The following is a 20130-nucleotide window of genomic DNA, read 5'->3' on the forward strand; positions in this document are numbered from 1 at the left end:
TCATAAGCATGCATATTAATGGGTGGTGAAACTGAAAGAAATAAAAATGCAAATTCTCATAGAAGATTGCATCCATATTTACAATTTCCGTCAGCGGACAATCTTTCTGGGATCTCAGAGTGTTCTTGTTGACGGTAATACCACCAAGATATTTCCATCATTTTCAACTACTGTTAATATCAGTCACTAAACATATATATATCCTATATGAACTGCAGGCAATTAGCTATATATCCTCGATCGTTTAAACGGTGTATTAACTACTACGAGAAACGGTGTTCTGTTGCCTCAAAAAGAAACGGTCTTCAGCTATTGTCAACGTAGTTTTGCAACCTCTGCCCAATAAGATAGCGCTCGTCCCTGATAGAATCATGGAGTTTAACCAGGACCTTGCAGAATACCTTGGCTAGATCATACAGCACACACAAGGCAAAGCCGCCTAACCATGCAAAACGGTATACTGTTAAGTTCACAGCATCAGGGTAGCCAAAGTTTGGGAAGACACCCTTCGCAAGCGCATATGGGACACAGAGAGCAGTCAGAAGCTTCAAGGTGATAGGCATCAATACATCTTGTAAGACCCACAATGCCCTCAGCCCCGAAAACCCGTCCTCTCTTGCCCGAGTAAGCTTCCAGTCCCACCTTTCATCAATGAAATACACCAGGAAAGGTGTGACCATTGTCCAATGAACCTATAATAATAAAAACCCACCCAGTTACTTTTCTCCACAAAATGAACCTCATTATGAAATGAACTAAAACTCAACAAATAATGCAGACAATATTGACAGTAGGGATGAAATATTGACAATAATGTAATTATATGTTGGGATGATGTCAGAATAAGGATGGGCTAGAGTAAGTTGAATGAAAGGGTTATTGACATATCGATATTGTTAATGTCTGCTTATATTGCATACAGAATGATTTATAACCATGACATATTTCCAATTCACCTACTACTTAGTAGTGACATATGTCAAAGCCAGAACTTGGAAGTGGCATATCCAAGAATTAAGAACCTTATGGTGGCATGGAACTAAACAACCCAAAAATAATAATAAGGGTAAATTTCACTTTGGGTCACCTTTTATCACCGAAGTTTCGCTTTGTACCACCCTTTAACCAATGTTTTCACTTTGGACCGGGTAATTTTACCTTTGATGCACTTTGAACCACCACAACTCTCTACTCAAGCATATGAATGATTTCAAGTATGCCGGCTCCTACTCATCAATGAACTTCTACAGTTGTATGTAGAACATTTCTTTGACATATGACAAGTTGGATGCAGATGGGTAAAAGAGTTAGCGGTGGTCCAAAGTGCCACAAAGGTAATATTACCCAATCTAAAGTGAAAACATCAGGTAAAGGGTAGTCCAAAGCGAAACATCGGTAATAAAATGTGGCCCAAAGTGAGCTGCAAACAAACCTTTTGAAGCGAGATAGACTAAATTATACTAATATTGTTTTTGTAATTTGGTGCGGCATCAAGCAAAGGCGGGATTTTGCAAATGGACCCAAAAAAATTAGTTGATATGATTTCGCTGAAATAGGTGCATAGAGGAAAGCAATATAATAAGCTATAAGGCCAGGAGAGCAAAAGAAATTTTCAAACTTACCAACTTCACCCAGAACTTCAGCAATAGCAGCCCTAGGAACCAAGTACAGAAGAGGTCGATAACGAACATGCCATTGGCAGTCACGAGGAAGGGTGATATAAGTAGAAAATTAACCAGCAGACCAATCAGAAGGGGGATTATGACAATCTGACAGCAGATAGATTTAAGTCAATGAACCATGAGGCATAATCAGGAAATACAAAGGAACCACCTCAAATAGACTGCTCACCCATATGAACAGCAGTGGAGAACCCTTCAAAGCAGTTATACCCCACTTGTAGATAACGGAAGCCAGAAGGTGTGTTCTCCCAGAAGCCATGTAGACAAATAAATCTCGAGAGGCGGCAATGATAGTTGATATGATGCAAAATCCAATGGCAAAAGCAAACAGATCTAAGAGAAAACATTTTGTAAGTTGACAACAAATATTTACTTGATTAACAGAAGGAAGTCATATGATCATCTGTGAACAAGCATTACCATTGTACTTCAATCCACCTGCTATTGGCAACTTAGGGATGACAAACAACAATGCACGGCCAATAGAGACTGGGACAATAAGCACAGCAGAATTGAATATCACAAGAGTTGACGATGAGAGCACTACAAGTAGAATCAGGCGAACCGCAGCAAATCTCCTGGTACAGAGTGCAAAAAAAGTAACATTTATGTTTTCAGTCAAGCTCTCTTGGTTTGCCAACGAAAAAAGAGAACTATTATTTGAATGGTAAAATAGTAGCCAGGCAGCCGAGAATAGCAAGCTAACAAGTCAGACAGCAAAACCTTATTTTAATATTAGTTAATTCAGTTTTACGAGTTCAAGGATAAGATATGCAACTTTCTACTTCTGGGACCTGTGCAGGTTTAGCGATCAATAGCTCTGGGACTTATGCAAGCATAGAGAATTAGAGGCCAACAGTGCAATTTACTCTTTCTTTGATATCTATTTGATCTGCATGCCAACTGAAAACTGCAAATGATTATCTTTAGTAATGAAGGATCAGACTGTCAATTCGACCAAAAGAATGGTCAGACTGTCAAAATGTTACCGCTGAATAAATACACACTACATAGAACAAAAAAAGTATAAACGTCCTATGATGAGACGCATACTTTGGCGAGAGGTACTGAGATGGATTATCCCTTTAAAGGCAAAATGGAGCAAATGGAACACATGCCAACACTACTGACTACCCACCACCCACCAGGCTGCAAGAATACTAAGGAAACAGGGTATAATTAATTTTTCAAGAAAGAAATTCAAAATAGAAATAAACAAATCATATTAGAAATCTAAGCCTTACCAGCAACATAGTAAGATGAACTGTCAAGAGCGAGCTATCGAAAAAAATAAGAAGCTTATTATGTTCGCAAGAAGAAAGAGAAGCACATATAATGTATGCTCGATAAGAGAGTGTAAGATGTAGCATGGCCTCTTGAGAAAAATAAAAGCACCATATCTCCTTTTAACATTCCAATCATAGATTCCTTTCTCTTTATTAAATCTGTACCTCGATTCACTTTTATAGGGCATATTTTTTTCACCCATAGAACAAAAAGATGAATATAACTAAGATACCCTTCGTGCAGTGGCAAAGCCAGGATTTGCTCTTGAGGGGGGGGGTCAATTTGAGCTATATATTGAGTGAAAATGATCGAACCATAAAAAATTGCATCACAATACATGTAAAATAAAAGTATTTTATGTGGATAGCAAAAGAATATTTCCGTGCCTATTATTTATAATTGGCTGCATATATTATTTTTAAATATTTTAGTATTCTAAATTAAAGTGAAGAGGTAAATGAATTGAGGCTAATGTAGAAATAGATATTAGCAGTTAACAACGATATGAGGGCATTAGAACAGCCAAGCCGTCTAAATTAATGCCATTGCATTTCTATGTATTAGCTTGGTGTAGGAGCATGCAAAGACCATCTACCCAAAGCACAGGATGCAGTAATCAACTAATTATCATGGAAAAAGGCGTATATCTCCTAGTTTGTTTAGGCATGCAAACACAGTTAGTGTTGAAAGCTTGAATGCCTACACCAAAGTGCTTCAACTAATCACGTAATTAGAGAGATAATTAGCAGGTCATAAACAGATAATGCATCATTGGGAGAGGCCAGGACTCCCTCCGCCTCTCCCTGTCTTCACCCCTGCCTACTTGGTACCTCTAAAAACTGTACTTATTGATATCGTGAAACCTAGTTATGTGCAGTGTACCTCTAAGCACACAGTGAACAATAAGAAACCAACTGCAGAAAGTAACAAAAAATATCCCGACCATGCTTATATTGCTTAACTTCAGTTAAAGTCCATGTCTCCCTGTTTGTCATGGAATAGTGCAGAATGAGTAAGATTCTGACCAGGAAATCTAAAAGAACTGGCAATGATGCTTGCAATATTTCACGAAATAGGGGAATGCATAATATGCAGATAAATCGCATCATAGATATTTTCAATTTGGATCCTTGGAAAGGTCTTAGTTTAAATTAGATACTGCAGCTAGAACAATGTAACTTAAATATGCCACCATCGATGTTGGTTTAAAATGCAAATGGATTTAGGATATACATTATAAAACTATCATACAATTATTTTAGGGTTGAGTATATACGCACACTGTGAGTATTATACTCCCTATGTTTCTAAATACTTGCACTATTGAGTCTTGACTGAAATATTGTTTCTAAATACTTAGCATGCTTACAACTCCTAGATAAACTTTACCACATTTTACGTGCTCGACATATATTGGAGGATACTTTTGTTCACTCCCACAAAAGAACCATTGCCTAGTTATGTGCACTTAATGAAAATGGAGGGTGTACGCGAATAGGCGAATCTGATTGAAATGGAAGTGAATGCAATCAGGCTAAATGGCGAAATTCCTGAATGAGCAAGCATACAGGCACTAACCTATATCAAGCCACAAATTTGGAGAGAGGAAGAGAGTAGGAGAGAGAGAGAGCATTGAGTGTCATGGTGGTGCCAGTAGTGTTACCTTTTGTACTCATCTTCAGAAGTGCTACCATGGTGGAATTTTCGTGTGGAAGCATTTCCATCCTCGCATTCACCATCTCCAGCAGACCAGGCAATCAATAAATCAAGCAGACCAAGAACACGTCTAGTGGTGGCAGACCAATACAGCAGTAACTTCTGCAATAGTGGACCACGCTGAAGGTATTTGAGTGTATTGCAGATGAGAAACCTCAGAAGAAGGGCACCAGAAAGTAACTCTGCATAGTTCCGTGGTGCTTGCCAAAATGCTGATCCCTTAGTAGGAGGATCAAAGTAGCTGCAATTCAAGATATTAAAATAAATGTGGAGAATTGCCCAAGACTGGCAGATACATCTTGTAACGAAGCACATGAGTGGAATGCTTACGTTATATCTAATGGGAACACCTTAGGTGCCAATTGGCCAGCAATTTGAACAGGAACAAGAATGACCATAGCAACATCTACAGCACTGACAAAAAGACCAGGTAGCAGCTTTAAAGAAAATTTGTAGAATGGTTCGCGGAAGAGCTGTATCAAGCTTTCTTCTCCAGAAAAGTGGACAAAGGGAATAGTAACTCCTGGACCCAATACCTAATAATAGAAAAAAATAAGACATCACTTGCTACTAATACTTTTGGATCATAGATACCGCACGTGCTAATTGAGATGGTGAGATGATAGATACCAGACAAAGAGGACTGGAAAATATTGAGAGTAACATCAAATAGATGCATCCAATGAGCCAATGAAGAGCAGTAGAAGCAAAAGATGAGGCAAATAGAAGTTCAAGCTTCTGATATATTGTTTCACCAAACAATTGTGAAGCACAGATATCAACTGACCAGCCAAAGAACAACGGGCATATTGCAATCACATTAATGAGATTAACTGAAATATTGGCAACGGTGACTAGATTTATGATCCCTCTGAAGAACAGTCGCAAGAAAGACAATGCCATCTGGACCATTACATGTATACCAGGCAACCTTCTAAGAGGGCTGAATAGTCTGTACATTCCATTGGTCAAGACCTTGAAGAAAACTGCAATTGTGAGGCGTTCTCCCCTCGAGTACTGGTCGAAAGTATGAAACCCAGTGAAAAGTACACCCAGTGAAAAGATAAATCCATATCCAACTAAAAGGATAGAAGATGTTGAAGTGTAGGAGTGGACTCTATCCTTATTTCCAAAACTGAAGCACGATGTGCAGAATAGGATTATCCGCCCCAGTGAGAAGGGGATAAAACCAAAAACACAAGCAAGCATCACATCAAGAAGTACCACCTGATAAGAGTAAGACAACATATTGTTAGAATTTTTCAGGAAATAAGTAAAGAAAGAAAGGGAAGAATTCATTAAACCATAGGTAAAGCCAGCATAGAATTAGAACAACTTCAATAGCAAAACAACTAAAAAAGGACCTAAAATAACAAGCTTAGGTACGCTTGGTATCATAACCTGAAGAAATCCTACACCTATACAGTACCACCGGTGTATATAGCCAATCAGATGGACAGCCTCATGATCTACTGCAGTGTGAAAAAGAAGTGAGCACCATCCCATACACTAGGACAGAAAAACCCATAAGAATAATCATGACTGCTATTCCTGGCAATACCCTGGTCCATAAGCTTTGGAAAATCAGCAAAAAAAACATGGTATAGGTAGGTGTGGTAATAAATTGTAGTTTCAGAAAAGATTTAAAACAGCATAGGTGTTTGACTGCTATATTAGCTTATAATAAGAAACGAGCATATATAACTACATATAGTGAGATGAGATGAGATGGAATTAATGGAAGGAAGTGGAGTATATAAGTAAGAGATATAGTATATACCATCAAGGAAGCTTCAACGGTATGTAGCGCAATGACTTGCAAGCTATCCAAGCCTCCAAACCTTCGGTCGAGACGAGTTTCCAGGCGAGCAATCCAGAGTGCAAAGGGAGCAAGAGCATGGGCAGCAAATCTGGCAAGGGGATTGAGGTCCCTGAAGTGGGGGAGGTCCCGGAGAAAGGCTCTTCTGATAGAAACACAGGCGAAGACGGCGTCGGGAGAAGGCATAAGGCCATAGAGGGGGGCGCCATGTCCATGAGCATGAGCGAAGATCCGGAGGGAGAGCAGGTGGCGCACCCGAGCAAAGCTCCTAGCAAGAGCGAGGCGCCATATCCAGAGGGTGGTGAAGGGCATGACGAATTCCCAGATGTACATGGCGGCGAGGAGGGAGAGGAGGAGGAAGAACCAGCCCATGAGCTTGTTGGCGAGGCCGAGCATGAACTCGGACAAGGGGAGCCTTGCAGGAGCATTCGCGGCGTAGAGAGGGCAGGTGGAGATGAGGCGCTTGCAAACCTCGCAGTGGGAGGTGCGGCGGGTGGCGAGCCATCGGAGGAGGCAGTCGTCGTGGACGAAGCGGATGGACCCACGGCAGGCGCAGGGGTGCCGCAGGGGGCGCCCCGCCTCCGCAGGGACGCGGCAGATGCGGCACTGCTCCTCCTCCTCCTCCTCCTCCTCCTCGCCGTACGCCGGGGAGATCGCCGTCTCTGACCCTAACGGCGGAGGCGGAGAGGCCATTGTTGCTTCCTCTCTTCGCGGCCGGCAGCGCCTGCCACCTCCACGGCTCCTCTGTTGCCCTTGCTGCTGCAGCCTTTTTTTTCTCTCTTTCCTTCCTCTTTTCTTTCCTTTTCTTTTCTTTCTTTTTTTCTCAAGAAAAACTGAGATAAGAGGAATGGACAAAAAATAATAATAATAAATTAGGGTATACGGGTCCCAATGTTGCCTCCAGTGCAGGCCCGATCTTCATCTAGATGATTGCCATTGATCCCCACGTCACCTATGTAGTAATAATCATATGGAGCGGGTAGAGATGGTAACGAGAAAACCTCCGTCGGAAGTCATCTCTATGTCTACATCCACGTTGTGCTAAAAATTCACCGTCCGTCCTCACCCCCGCCAACTACCATGGGGCTACATTTTTTCCATCCTCGACGTTTCCCTATCCCCGCTTATGGAGTAGAGAGAAGGGACTACAAATCTAAATATTTTAAAAACAGGATCAGTTTAAGGATAGAGGTAGCATGTTATTAAAGTGCGATTGGAAATGATTAGCCTATCTTGAATAATAAGAACAAACATATAACAATCGAATAACGCCACACATGAATAAGCTAGTCTAAATGGAGAAACTTTAATGTGGAAAATAGTAAACCCAAGCTTAGGCCTAATAAATTTTGAGCACTCCATGAGAAGGCACGAACCACGATTGGAAATGATTAACCTACCTCGAATAATAAGAACAAACATAAAACAATCGAATAACGCCACACACATATAAGCTAGTCTAAATGGAGAAACTTTAACGTGGAAAATAGTAAACCCAGGCTTAGGCCTAATAGATTTTGAGTACTCCATGAGAAGGCACAAACCAAAATAGAATTTTTCAAGGAACTCGTGCAACATAAAACTTCAATAATATAACGTATCTTACGTGTAATCAGAAGAGAATATGAGAGTATAACATGCTATGATATGTTACCGTGTCTAATAAGGAAACTCATATATCATTGTGCTAATACACTCCCATAAACGACAAAGAAAATAACCCATCGCGTAGGAAAATAATACTCCTACACAAACAGCTTAAATATACAAGACGATATGTAGAACTGAGCACTTTGTGAAGTTTTAGCTTAAGACAAACATATGGTGTAAAACAATATAGTTTAATTTGGACGATGGCTCATCATGTCATATATCTTTAAAAGAAAGAGTAAATTGCACCTTTAGGCTACATATAGTTACCTACGTTTAGGTAGCTTGTGTTTTCACTTTAGGAAAAGTAATATTGCTTTGTGTTGCACTTGGATTGACTTATCCTCCTAGTATCTCCAACTCTTTCTTCTCCACCATGACTCCTTGTCGGCCACAGTTGTCTATACGGTACAATGCTCTAGTATGCTAGCCCCTTGCTCCGCCCTCGTTATTTCCTGCTCAACCTAGAGCCCCGCTGGTGCTTGCCCCTCTCAAGCTCGATCTCCGCACACATGTTTTCCACCAGTGTTGGCGTCTAGCAAAGCTAGAGCACTAGGTGGCAGAGGCAACACATACTTGAGGTTGGCTATCACCACCTCCATCTTTGCAGTCACACGACGATCCCCACTGAAAGCTCTTCTATATCGTTTGGTGCATGAGCCTGACCAAGAGGCTAATAGTTCTAGTTGAATATGAATTTAACGTTGATATTGATATTAATATTTCATTGTTTTGTGCTTCACATGAATTATGTCGTGAGAATTGATAAACTTCAATCAATAGATACTTCTTTCTCAACCACGTCTCCATCTCTCAAATGTCAATCAAGGCGCATGGAGACGGTAGGAAATGACGAGACATGCTCCGACACAGTAGTTACAAGTGACACAAAGTAGTCCTTTGCTTCCCGCGGCTGAGGCGGGAGCATGCAACGTTGTGCAAAGAGAGGAGAGGAATGAGGAAGAAGAAGATCATGGCGGCTGACGTATGGAGCCACTGGTTCAAACTGCAAAGATTATTTTTAACAAAAAATCTGATCCAAAATAAAAATTCCTATCAATGCCTAGCCCAACATATGACTTTGAGATATTTTGAAGTGATGATTATGTTTACAATTTTTAATATCATCAATCAACGGCTGTGTTTAGTTCCCTTCAAACTTCTAACTTTTCCGTCACATCAAATATTTGGACACATGTATTGAGCATTAAATATGGACGAAAAAACCAATTGCACGGTTTGCGTGTAAATTGCGAGACGAATCTTTTGAGCCTAATTACGCCATGATTTGATAATGTGGTGCTACAGTAAACATTTGCTAATGACGGATTAATTAGGCTTAGTAGATTCGTCTCGCAGTTTACAGATGAAATCTGTAATTTGTTTTGTTATTAGTCTACGTTTAATACTTCAAATGTGTGTACGTATATGTCATTTTCTTTTTTTGCCAAAACAACTGAACACGACCAATATAAGAGTATGTATGCAGTAGATGTTGTGGTATCGTCCCGTCCGTCCCGATGAGATCAGACGGCTGGTGGGGCGGGCAGCGTGCTCCTCCTGATCCTTGTTCATTTCTCTCTCTATCTAAGTCTAGGTTTAAACGGGGAGGGGGAGGAGTATAAGAGAAGAACGAACAGAAGAGGAAAAAGAGAAAAATAAAAAAAAAACTTGCGGGCAAGAAAAGGAAAAATTGTCCCTTTTTATTTGGGAGGGGAGGGAGGAGGCACAAGAGTGGTGAGGAGAAGTAGAGAGTAGTAGACAAGGGAAATGATTGCAGATTTGCAGATGCAGCAGCAGCAAGAGATGGAGATGGAGATGGAGATGGATTGAGGAGGAAGAAAAGCCGCAATCCAATCTGCCCTCCGCCTCCGCCTCCGCCGCCGGATTCCCTAGGGTTCCACCCTCGCGCGCCTTCTCCTTCCTTTGCTCCGCGCGTGCGGCGCTAGAGTTTCCTTCCTTCCTTCTCTTTTAGGGTTTGGTTTCCTTGCCCTCTCCCGCCCTGGGGGAGACCTAGCCTGGGAATGGCTCCCGCCGGTAGGCGGGGCGCCAAGGCCCACAAGTGGACCACACAGCCGCAGCTCGGCGACCTCGTCCTCGCCAAGGTCAAGGGCTACCCCCCATGGCCGGCCAAGGTCCCTCCTCTCCTCTCCTCCTAGGGTTCCTCTATCATGTATATTTCCCTTCCCTTCCTTTCCTCCCTGATTACTGTTTGCTTGTCTCCGCAGGTCAGCAAGCCGGAGGACTGGGACCAGATGCCGGTTCCGCGCAAGGTCTTTGTTGTCTTCTTTGGTACCAGAGAGATGTTAGTTTCTTCAACTCTCCCACCTGTTACATTACATATCCCGCTTTCCGCCCGCTATTATTATCATCATCATTATTCCTATCTTAGATGACATAAATGCTATGCGATTCGCCGTTTAAATGAAACACTCACTCCAACTGTTTAGTAAGGAATAACCCTACCTAAATCTAGCACTCGCTGCCTTTCTTTGTTTCACTCAGGGATTGCTCTTAGCATGGATGCAACGCATAATACACGTGTGTAGATTGTATCACGTTTAGCATGCAATTCCTTATAATGTTGTCGTCTTGCCGCCAAAAAGGGAAGGAAAAAAAAGACATTTCAGATCACGTTCGAGAGTCAGGACAAACTAAAACCTCAATATATAGACTTATTCCTGCTTTGTTATCTCAGCTTCAATTTTATACCTTCATTACAACTCCTGAACAGCAGGGAGAACACCCTTTCTGACACACGTGTGGGTAACTTAGGTTTGTGCTTATTGTACCTTGGTCCCGTGCATGGCGTTCGGAAATCATGCTATTTATTTTGGGCAAGATATATTTTACATATCTGCTCATCCAATAGAGGAGAGATTTAGACAAGTTGAATTTAAGGTTCCGACCTGCTATACTTGTTCATAATGATAAGTAGTTGAAATAACCATTCGATTTCTGTGCTTGTTCATAATGGTAAGTAATTGGAATAATCATTTGATTTCTGATTCAATAACAGATTTCACTGCATAGCTTGCGTTTTTCAATTCTACCTCTTTAGCCTGTGGGGTTTCAGGTGACAATTTCTGCATAGGTGGTTAGGTAATAGATGTTCTATTCTCGATCTATACCGAGTCTACCCATTGATGTATATACGTGCAGATCATGTGATTGTTGCTCATTTGATTCCATGGTCTGTCTAGGAGGTATAGTTTTTTTAAACTACACAGAGAGATGAAAGAAACATTTACTATTAGGAAGCAGGAATTGATTTCCGAAGTCTCTTTGCTTGTATTGAATTACGATTAAGTCTTTTCTTTTATCCATGTAACCTTGCAATACCACAGACCCACTTCTAAGGCCTTTCTAAAATAATAATTGATTTTATTCTTGTTTTCGGCTCGAGCCTTTCGTAAATCTCTTCCGTAACGCCATGTTTGTTTGCCTGTTAAATCCTATATCATTTCCACTAGACTTGATGTTGCTTTGTTGCCTTTTCCCCTCTTCCCTTCTTTTTTGTGCTGAGCTTACTATGACAAATCTATCTTCTTTGCATCCTTAAGTACTAGCATCACATGATTTCTAATGAATAGGTGTCATTGTGCAGCGCTCACATCGCTTTGCCAGATCTTCAGCCGTTTACTGAGAATGCAAAGAGTGAGGTGATGGATCGATCTCGGAACAAGCAGTGCCCCAAAAAGTATATCGACAGTTTTGCTGAAGCTGTCGTGGAGATCTGCAAGGCCTATGATGATCTGCCAAAATCATCTGAAACTACGACCTGTATGTTGCCTGATGATCAAAGTGAACAACCTACAGAGCACCTTGTAAAGTCACCCAATAATGATGAGGCTCCAAGATCGGGGCAAATGGAAGGTGATAGTCCTAGTGACAACTTAAATACATCAGGGTTAGGTTCAGGGACTGAGGTGGACATAAAAGATGGTTCTCGTGACATAAGGGATTCCTCTCTGGCAGCTGTTAAAAGGAAAAAGCCTAAGGATCTTGATCAACCCAAGAAAAAGAAACCGGTGACTTCTAAGTCAGCCATCAATATGCACCTTGAACAAGACTGTTCAGCAACCACTGTCCATGCAGAAAGAGAGCTTGAAGAACCAAAAGCTGAAAAGGAGATCAATCCATCAGAATTCTTGACCTTGGACCCCACTGTACAAATAGTGTGCGCCCTTGAAGTACCCAAGAAATCTAAAGCCGCGAAACAGTCAAAGAATGCTGAAAGAAAGGACAACAAACGTGTTAATGTTGCTGATATTTCAGGGAGGACTACACCAGGAGCTGTACTTGACACCGAACTTAAAAGGAGTGCCGAGAAGGATAGCAAGGGTTTTAAAAAGTCTAAATTGATGATGAAACAATCAGTTTCCAATGAATCAGAGAAAATAGACCATAAACGAATAATGGTAGACAAATCTGACAAGCTGTTGGCTAGGAAATCATCTTCAGTCTTCTCTTCCAATAAGAAACCTCTCCCTGGTAGCGAGCAGCGCAAGCTGGACAATAGCACTGATATGCGTCCAGCAAAGAGGCCAAAATTGATGGACAGGGCCAATGAAACAGTTAAGACAGAAGCAAAGAGCGAGACCAGCTTACATGCTGATAATGAAAAAGATAGTGCCTTGAAAATTGAAAAATCTATTCCTGCAGAAGCTGTAAGTAACTCGGTTCCTAAGATTGGAGTGGGTGATGATAGGACCCGAAGATCAGGTAGTCTTTTATCACCCCTAGCAAGGCTGCACTCTCAGGGATCAGAACCAGCATCTGGTTCAACTCAGTTAAGCGCTGTTGATACTGCTAAAAAAGTCTCCAGCTTGAAGGAGAATTTCTCGCGTGTTGGTAAGCCATTGGCAAAGCCCAGGAGAAGAGCATGCCGCTTTGGTGATGATGACGAGGAAGAACAACGGACACCTCCTCATAAATCTTCTGTTAAATCCATCCCCATGCGTGGAGTCCCCACAGAGAAGTTCCAATCACAGACAGGGGTTCGTGGGATTTCTTCATCCCAAATTGGCAATGCTTCTGCAATGAAATTTGGTGTGGCAAGAGAAGAGAAACCTAAAAGCATTGGGAGGTCACCTGTGGAGCATGAGCCAGATTATACTTCACCAAATCAAGACAAAATGCATGGTAGACTACAGATAATGGGGAAAAGGTCAACCACAAGCTCGGTTGACACTTCTGCTAGTCTGGGTAACAAAACTAACCTGGCAGATCGCAGATCCTCTGGGCAATTAAGAATGGCAGCATCCTCTGAAGTGAAGAAAACACAAGGAAGTTCTTCTAAACTATTGCACCAGACACCGGGGAACTTGCACTCTCAAAACCCTGATGACTCGGAAAAGAATGCACTGTTGTCTAAATCGGAAAACACTAAGGCTAAGACTAAATCTGGCACACAGATAACTGCAACTGTTGAGAGTCGGATAAGTACCGCTATGCAAGCTGAACGGATTGGGAAGATGGACCACTCCAAAGAGCAAAGGTATATTTCTTTAAACCAAGGAAGCACCCTTTTTTTGTAACATTTTAACTCTTTGTTTAATGATTTATTTCATCTAATGCAGATCAGATTTTGTTGATAAAGCAGCTTTTGCTGAACCTAATTCTGATCCTGTCAAGTCAATGAAGCATCTCATTGCAGCTGCTCAAGCAAGAAGGAATCTTATTGCGGCTGCTCAAGGAAAGTCTGATGGGTTATCTGCTGATAATACTGTTCTTTCCTCCACACCATATGGCTTGCCTGGACTAAGCCCTGGTCCTGTTTTTCACATTCCATCTGCATCTAGAATTATTCCAGAGAGTGATGGCATGCAGTTTCCGGACTCCTTTTGTGCTATTACTGAACCTGGTCAACAAGTTGCTATGAAAAATCTACTGGAAATTGAGCATGAACATGGAAAGAGCCCCAAAACTAGGCAATCGAGCGATTCATTGAGTGGTGGAACAGATGCAGCGATTGCACGTGATGCTCTGGAGGGTATGATAGAGACGCTTTCAAGGACAAAGGATAGTATAGGGCGTGCTACACGTCATGCAATAGAGTGCTCAAAATATGGCATCGCTGCAGAGGTTCTCTCTCTCTCTCTCTTTCACACACACACACACAAAATCCATGTGTTGATGAATCTAGTTTTTTCATAGTTAATTGACTTATCCTTACTATTTTGCCCAATAGATTGTGGAGCTTCTTGTGCTGAAATTAGAGAATGAGCCTAATTTGCATCGAAGAGTTGACCTCCTTTTTCTTATAGACTCCATAACTCAGTGTTCTCACTCTCAGAAAGGTAATGTGCTATCCTCAGAATTATTTGTTCTTAACAAGCTAATGTGTAGTAATTTATCTGAATTCTGAAACGTTTAGGTGTTGCTGGCGTTTCATATGTTCCCACCGTTCAAGCTGCGCTACCTCGTCTCTTGGGCGCTGCTGCTCCACCAGGACCCGGTGCTCGTGAAAATCGACGACAGTGCCTCAAAGTAATGACTTAATTACATGTTCTTATTTTACCTCCTAATGGTCAATCATTTCTATCTTCTGGCTTTGTAGGTTTTACGGTTATGGCTTGAGAGAAAGATTATGCCAGAAGGCATACTTCGAAGATACATGGATGATATTGAGGTGCCAAATGATGATGCTAACACAGGTTTTCTGCTGAGGCGACCATCTCGAGCTGAACGCTCTGTAGATGATCCTATTAGGGAGATGGAAGGCATGCTTGTTGATGAGTATGGAAGGTATTGTGTAATCTCATATACATTCCATACTAGAATGTTTTTTTTTGTGTGTGTGTGTGTTGGGGGGGCATAAATCTCAAATAAGCACCTTTTTGGTACATAATAACAACATTTCAGATACATTTGCACTTTTTGAAGTTCTCTAGTATAGCTGAGTGTTAGATCAATTGAGCTGCCTTGAATACAGAAAACTATGTTTTCAATTCAATACGTACTACGTGTGGTTAAATTAAATTTTTAGTAGAGTGCACATCTATTTTTTGATGTATGTGCTAATCTCTAGATGTGATGGTACTTGTGTGTCATAGCATGTTAGTGAATAGGGACACATGTAATGAAGTGGTACCTGCATATGAGCATTATTTTCAAACCATGCTTTATGTTATGAGAACAAAGCACAGCCCATTGATATTGTAAAAGTTTGTGGAATTGAATATGAACCTATTAATCACAGTGAATATGCTGGTAGGAACCAAGAATACACGTCTCGAAGAAATAGGATCCCAACTCAGTTTTTAAACACTCCATTTTCTCAATCTTTTGGAGTTGTTTTCCTTTTTGGTTTAAGTCATCTGCAATTGTGGTTGGATTATGCTTTGTACCATCATTATTAACTTATCATTGACATTTTTCATGTATGCTTTGTTGTTTTGTTTCTTTTTTGGGGGGTCAGCAATGCAAACTTTGAGCTCTCTGGGATTCTATCATCCAATGTCTTTGAAAATGATGACGATTTCCCTGGATTATCACCAGCTATTTCACTGCCAGTTCAAAGTGGCAGGATGCAAGAAAATGAACAAGCTATTGCACCAAATTTTGTTGAGGAAAACATTAGGTTACCAAAAGATGTGACTAGTGATGTTCCAATGGAAGATGCCTCTCTTTTACCAAGAGATAAGCAACAGACAGATGGAGCTATCCCTGTTGTGCATGAATTACAGCATGAAATTGATCGAGAGCAGGCATTGGCTGATCAGAATGAACTTCCTCCTCTACCTGACGGTCCTCCACCGCTTCCATTAGATGCACCACCTCCCCCACCTCTGCCTGAGGGACCCCCACCGCTTCCATCAGATTCACCACCTTGCCAGCCTCCTTTGCCTCCTTCACCACCACCTGCTACACCGCCACCGCCACCACCACTTTCACCATCTTTGCCACCTCCGCCACCACCCCCACCTCTACCATCTGGCCCACCTCCTCAGCCTGCCCCACCACCCCTGCCAATCCAGCCCCCACCTATTCCTCCCCCACCTGTTCCATCATCTCCGTCATCATTGGGCTATCAGCCTCCTGCACCCGAATATTTCAGGGCTTCAAATGTAATATTTTTTTTTTTCTTCCAACGTACTTTGGTTTGCAGATCCAGAAGTATTCCTGGTTAAATAATAAACTGATTTTGATGCAGAGCAACCAACTTAACCAGATGGCAGGGAATGCATCAATTCAAGGAATTGGAAATATGACAAACTTCATTCCTGGTGGATCAGTGAACACTCAAGCTGCAGTTAATTTTACCCCATCAGTGCCACCAGATTATGGGAATAACAATCTATATATAAAACCACAAGGTTCTAATGGTAATTTTCAGTTTCGACCAACTGGTGTACCTTTTCAGCAAGGGACATTCAGTGCTTTTCCATCTGCACAAACACCACCAGTTCGTCCCCACACTCATCTTACACAAATGAACCCAGTGGGCCAACAAGCTGTACCTCCGTGCAATCCTTATGCTGTACAGTCCTTTCCAAATAATCAAAGTCAATATACATCTGATGAGCAATGGCGAATGACATCTGGTAACTTCAGCCCAGATGATCAGCGCAATACTTGGTTACCAGGCGCCAGAGCATTATCTTGTGCAGAGGGGTCATTCATGCAGGATGGTAAGCTTGTCTTTTATCTGTTTTAATTTTTTTAACCCAGGTTTAACATTAATTATTCACTTCAATAGGATATCCAAGGTCTAACATTGACAGATCTTCAATGAACCCTATGACTCATCAACGTCCTGTACTCAACCGTATGCCATCCGGAGCACCTGTACCAGGTTATTGGTTTGTTGAGAGTTTACATTTGCTTAATAACTTCATTCTGAAGGCCATGGTCCCCCTTGAACGCTAATTTGCTTGTTGCCTACTTGCCAAAATCTTTTGAAATTTGTTAAAAGTGTAGTTCCTTTGATACATGAACCGATATATTCTAAAACCTTTTATTTTTATTCTTGTTTATGCAGGACATGTTGTTCCTCAGATGCTGCCGGCTAGACCTGATATTCACACATTTAATTGCTGGAGGCCTTCGTAATGAAATTTCACAAATTGAACTCCTTGCTCGTGGTATGCGGATACTCTCCTCTCTTATTCTTATTGTATTTCTCTCTTTTATTTTAGGAATCCTCTCTTCAGGTTATTTGTCTAAGAGTCCTCCATCGTAAGTTTATTTTTCTAATATAAACTTATGATCCCCTCTTCTCAATTATTGTTTGTTGTATGCAGGGTTTTCACATGGGAAATTGGGATTGCCAGAAGCCGTTTCAATTCAACTTGCAACAAGAGGTGCTTATGCTAGTCTGTTTTGTGATGAAGATGCACTTTTGCTTATGAAGGCATGATGAAATCTTACATAGTATTTGGAATGAACGTTTTACATTGTAATTAGTCTTGGCAACAGCATCCAGCAGACTAATCTTAGTGTAAGCACATGTTTTACATGAAACAAAGTCGTCTCTGTTCATGTTGCTTCTGGTGTGTTCTTTTTGAGGACTGCAAACTGTGTTTAACTGTTTATTGTATCATGCTCAGAAGGCATTAGTCATAAGCAGCGAGTCCAGTAGAAATGTTGGAAGTTAATCATACCAGGGCATTCCATCTATGGTATTTTATGCAGTTTTACTTGGACTATTGTGTCCACTGTGAATCATCACTAAGTTCAACTAGATAGACATATCTAAGCTCACAATAAAAATCTCAAGCACACTGTTCTTACCGTATTGAGTTTCCTTGAGTTTATTTTTCAATGAATTTCAGTTTGGACCCTCTCTTTTTTGCCAGTGTTTCATTTTGGACACCATTTAGCCCATAGTTTCACTTTGTCCCCCTCTTTTTACTTGTTTGTTTCTCTTTGGACCCTTTCCCTCAACATTGTTGCCATCTCCGGGTAGGCGGTGGTGGAGACATGGCTAGGGAGGAGATCGCTGATGGCACCCGGACTTAACCTTGAGAAAAAGAGTGTAAAGGGTCCAAAGTGAAAACTAAAGGTAAGAAAAAGCGGTCCGAAGGGAAAATATGGACCAAAGGGGGTCCAATGTGAAACTATGAAGAAGGGGTCCAAACTGAAAATCCCTCTTATATATTAAACCCCATAAGTTTATCTTATCTAATGATGGGATGGCAGGCATGATTATATCACTCTAAATATGTTTGAATTTATTAGAGGGGAAATGGTGGGGTGTTTTATTTGCAGAAAAAACAATAAAGAGGAAATTTGCAAGGTCGAGTTAAGTTTTAAAAGATGGCTGGAATTAGTTGTATGCTGATAATCTTTTCATAGAGAAACTGTTTGGTGCCTGTAAGTGCATTATGCATGCTTCAAAAAGTCTGAAAATATTGATTGGATGCTTTCATTTGATGTTTTGCAAACATACTGAATTTTATGGTAAAGTTCGTCCATTCAACATAATAATGGGAAAAAAACACATCATCAAGCACCACTTGTGTTAAATGGTTCTTTGCATTATGGAAAATTTTGAACCTTGGAATTTTGCATATACGCATAACATACTCTATCCTTGAAATCAAGGGGCACTGCAGGATATATTAACTTGATTATGTTATCCTTTGAACAGAACTAAAAGCTGCTGGAAAGTTATGGAACTTTGAACTATCAATATCTTCTTACTTCAAGTCTGATTTATGTCCTGTTCCGAATTTCCATTGATGCACATGGCTATTATTTGGTTTTGTGGTTTGTAATTTAGTCTTTGTGCAAATTGGTAGCATTGTCTGAATTCTGTAAAGCATTGCTCCTTCCATTTTCATGTGTGCAAAGAAGTATAGAGGGCTAATATGTGGCTAAACTGCACTTGTTGCCTTGTTGGTAATCATGGTGCTATATTTTCTGGAATTTGCCTTTGCTTAGCTTAACTTCGTTTGTCACTATGACAGGTCTAAACAATTTCTGTTACTGAAAGGCAAGGGTTTCTTCTGGCTTGTTTGGTATGGCCGTTGGTTACTCTGATGAAGTTGAGGGGAGCTTCTGTGGCAAGTTCAATGCCAATGCTGGATTGAAGAGGCAAAATGTAGATTTGTACAAAGAAAGAGGGTACTCCATGTACAGTTGATAACATTATTATGCGTTGTAGTCCCTTGGCACAAGCTAGGGATGATGGATATGATTTTTTTTAACCTTTTTTGGTTGGATAACTGCAAAAAAAAAAATGCTAACCGATTGGGAGAGGCAATGATGGAATTTTTGGGTATTCCGGATCGTCGTTGTGTTCAATATGTGAAGCATCCAGTTCCTCTCAGGCAAAGAAAGCTCCAATTCAACTGGCAAGCACCGCAGGTGACTGCTGAAATCCCCCATATGTGCTGTGCTCATAGATTATCTTGTGCTGCTTTAAGTTTCCGTAGAAGGTTTGCATGATGTCATTGCATGCACTGGGGGACGGCCTTGGCCCCTGGGGGCTGTACTTATGCTGATCTAATTGTAAGCTTGGATGTTATACCATATTCGTCAGGCTGATGCAGCTAGCAGAAACCAAAGAAGGAAATGCTATGACTTTGACCAAAGAAAGGTTATGGTTTTGTGTGAGATATGTGGTCTGTCTTGATTATTCTGTGAGAAGGTCTGCATGTAGCTAGAAAAAAAAGTAGGTTTCTATATGTACATGAAACTAATTAATGGTTGATGTTTTGCAATCAAATTGTGATGGACATACCAACCTAACCTGCAGGTTTGTTGCTATAATAGTGTGGTCTGCTAAATCCCCAACCCCAAATGGGTTTAGGTTTCATTCATTCATGCATCTACAGTGGCGTACATCTCTTTGTTGATAATTGTATTTGTGTTTTGGAAGTGTGCGTGAATTTAATTTGAGGTCCAAGCAGCTTAAGTTTGTGATATTCATATGTATGTATATTCTTTTGTTTATTTTTAACAAAGTACTCCCTCCGTGTCTAATTCATTAACCTCTAAATGAATGTGAGCAATGCTAGAAAGTCT

The 20130-nt window shown here is 41.0% G+C and overlaps 2 protein-coding genes across 3 annotated transcripts; one reads left to right on the forward strand and one right to left on the reverse strand.

The window, feature by feature from the left end:
- Positions 1-32: 32 nt before the first annotated feature.
- On the reverse strand, positions 33-7286 carry LOC127783354 (probable E3 ubiquitin ligase SUD1). Its single transcript, XM_052310610.1, has 8 exons — positions 6466-7286; positions 5316-5912; positions 5016-5221; positions 4633-4926; positions 2103-2260; positions 1852-2015; positions 1623-1769; positions 33-692 (listed from the first exon to the last, which is right to left on the reverse strand). The coding sequence occupies exons 1-8, from the start codon at positions 7195-7197 to the stop codon at positions 306-308; spliced, it is 2685 nt and encodes an 894-aa protein (XP_052166570.1). The 5' UTR covers positions 7198-7286; the 3' UTR covers positions 33-305.
- A 2495-nt stretch (positions 7287-9781) lies between these two features.
- Positions 9782-19925, forward strand: LOC127782435 (ENHANCER OF AG-4 protein 2-like). Of its 2 annotated transcripts, none has more exons than XM_052309615.1 (13): positions 9782-10289; positions 10383-10459; positions 11762-13654; positions 13737-14241; positions 14348-14456; positions 14534-14646; positions 14717-14904; positions 15578-16226; positions 16313-16790; positions 16859-16954; positions 17141-17243; positions 17403-17599; positions 19071-19925. In XM_052309615.1, exons 1-11 carry the CDS (start codon positions 10179-10181, stop codon positions 17209-17211), a joined length of 4290 nt encoding a protein of 1429 aa, XP_052165575.1. In that variant the 5' UTR covers positions 9782-10178; the 3' UTR covers positions 17212-17243; positions 17403-17599; positions 19071-19925. The 2 variants fall into 2 exon arrangements, with proteins under 2 accessions (XP_052165575.1, XP_052165576.1); XM_052309616.1 differs by having other exon boundaries at positions 17403-17462.
- The last annotated feature ends 205 nt before the right edge of the window (positions 19926-20130 follow it).

Source organism: Oryza glaberrima, chromosome 8, assembly GCF_000147395.1.
Source record: "Oryza glaberrima chromosome 8, OglaRS2, whole genome shotgun sequence".
Taxonomy (NCBI): domain Eukaryota; kingdom Viridiplantae; phylum Streptophyta; class Magnoliopsida; order Poales; family Poaceae; genus Oryza; species Oryza glaberrima.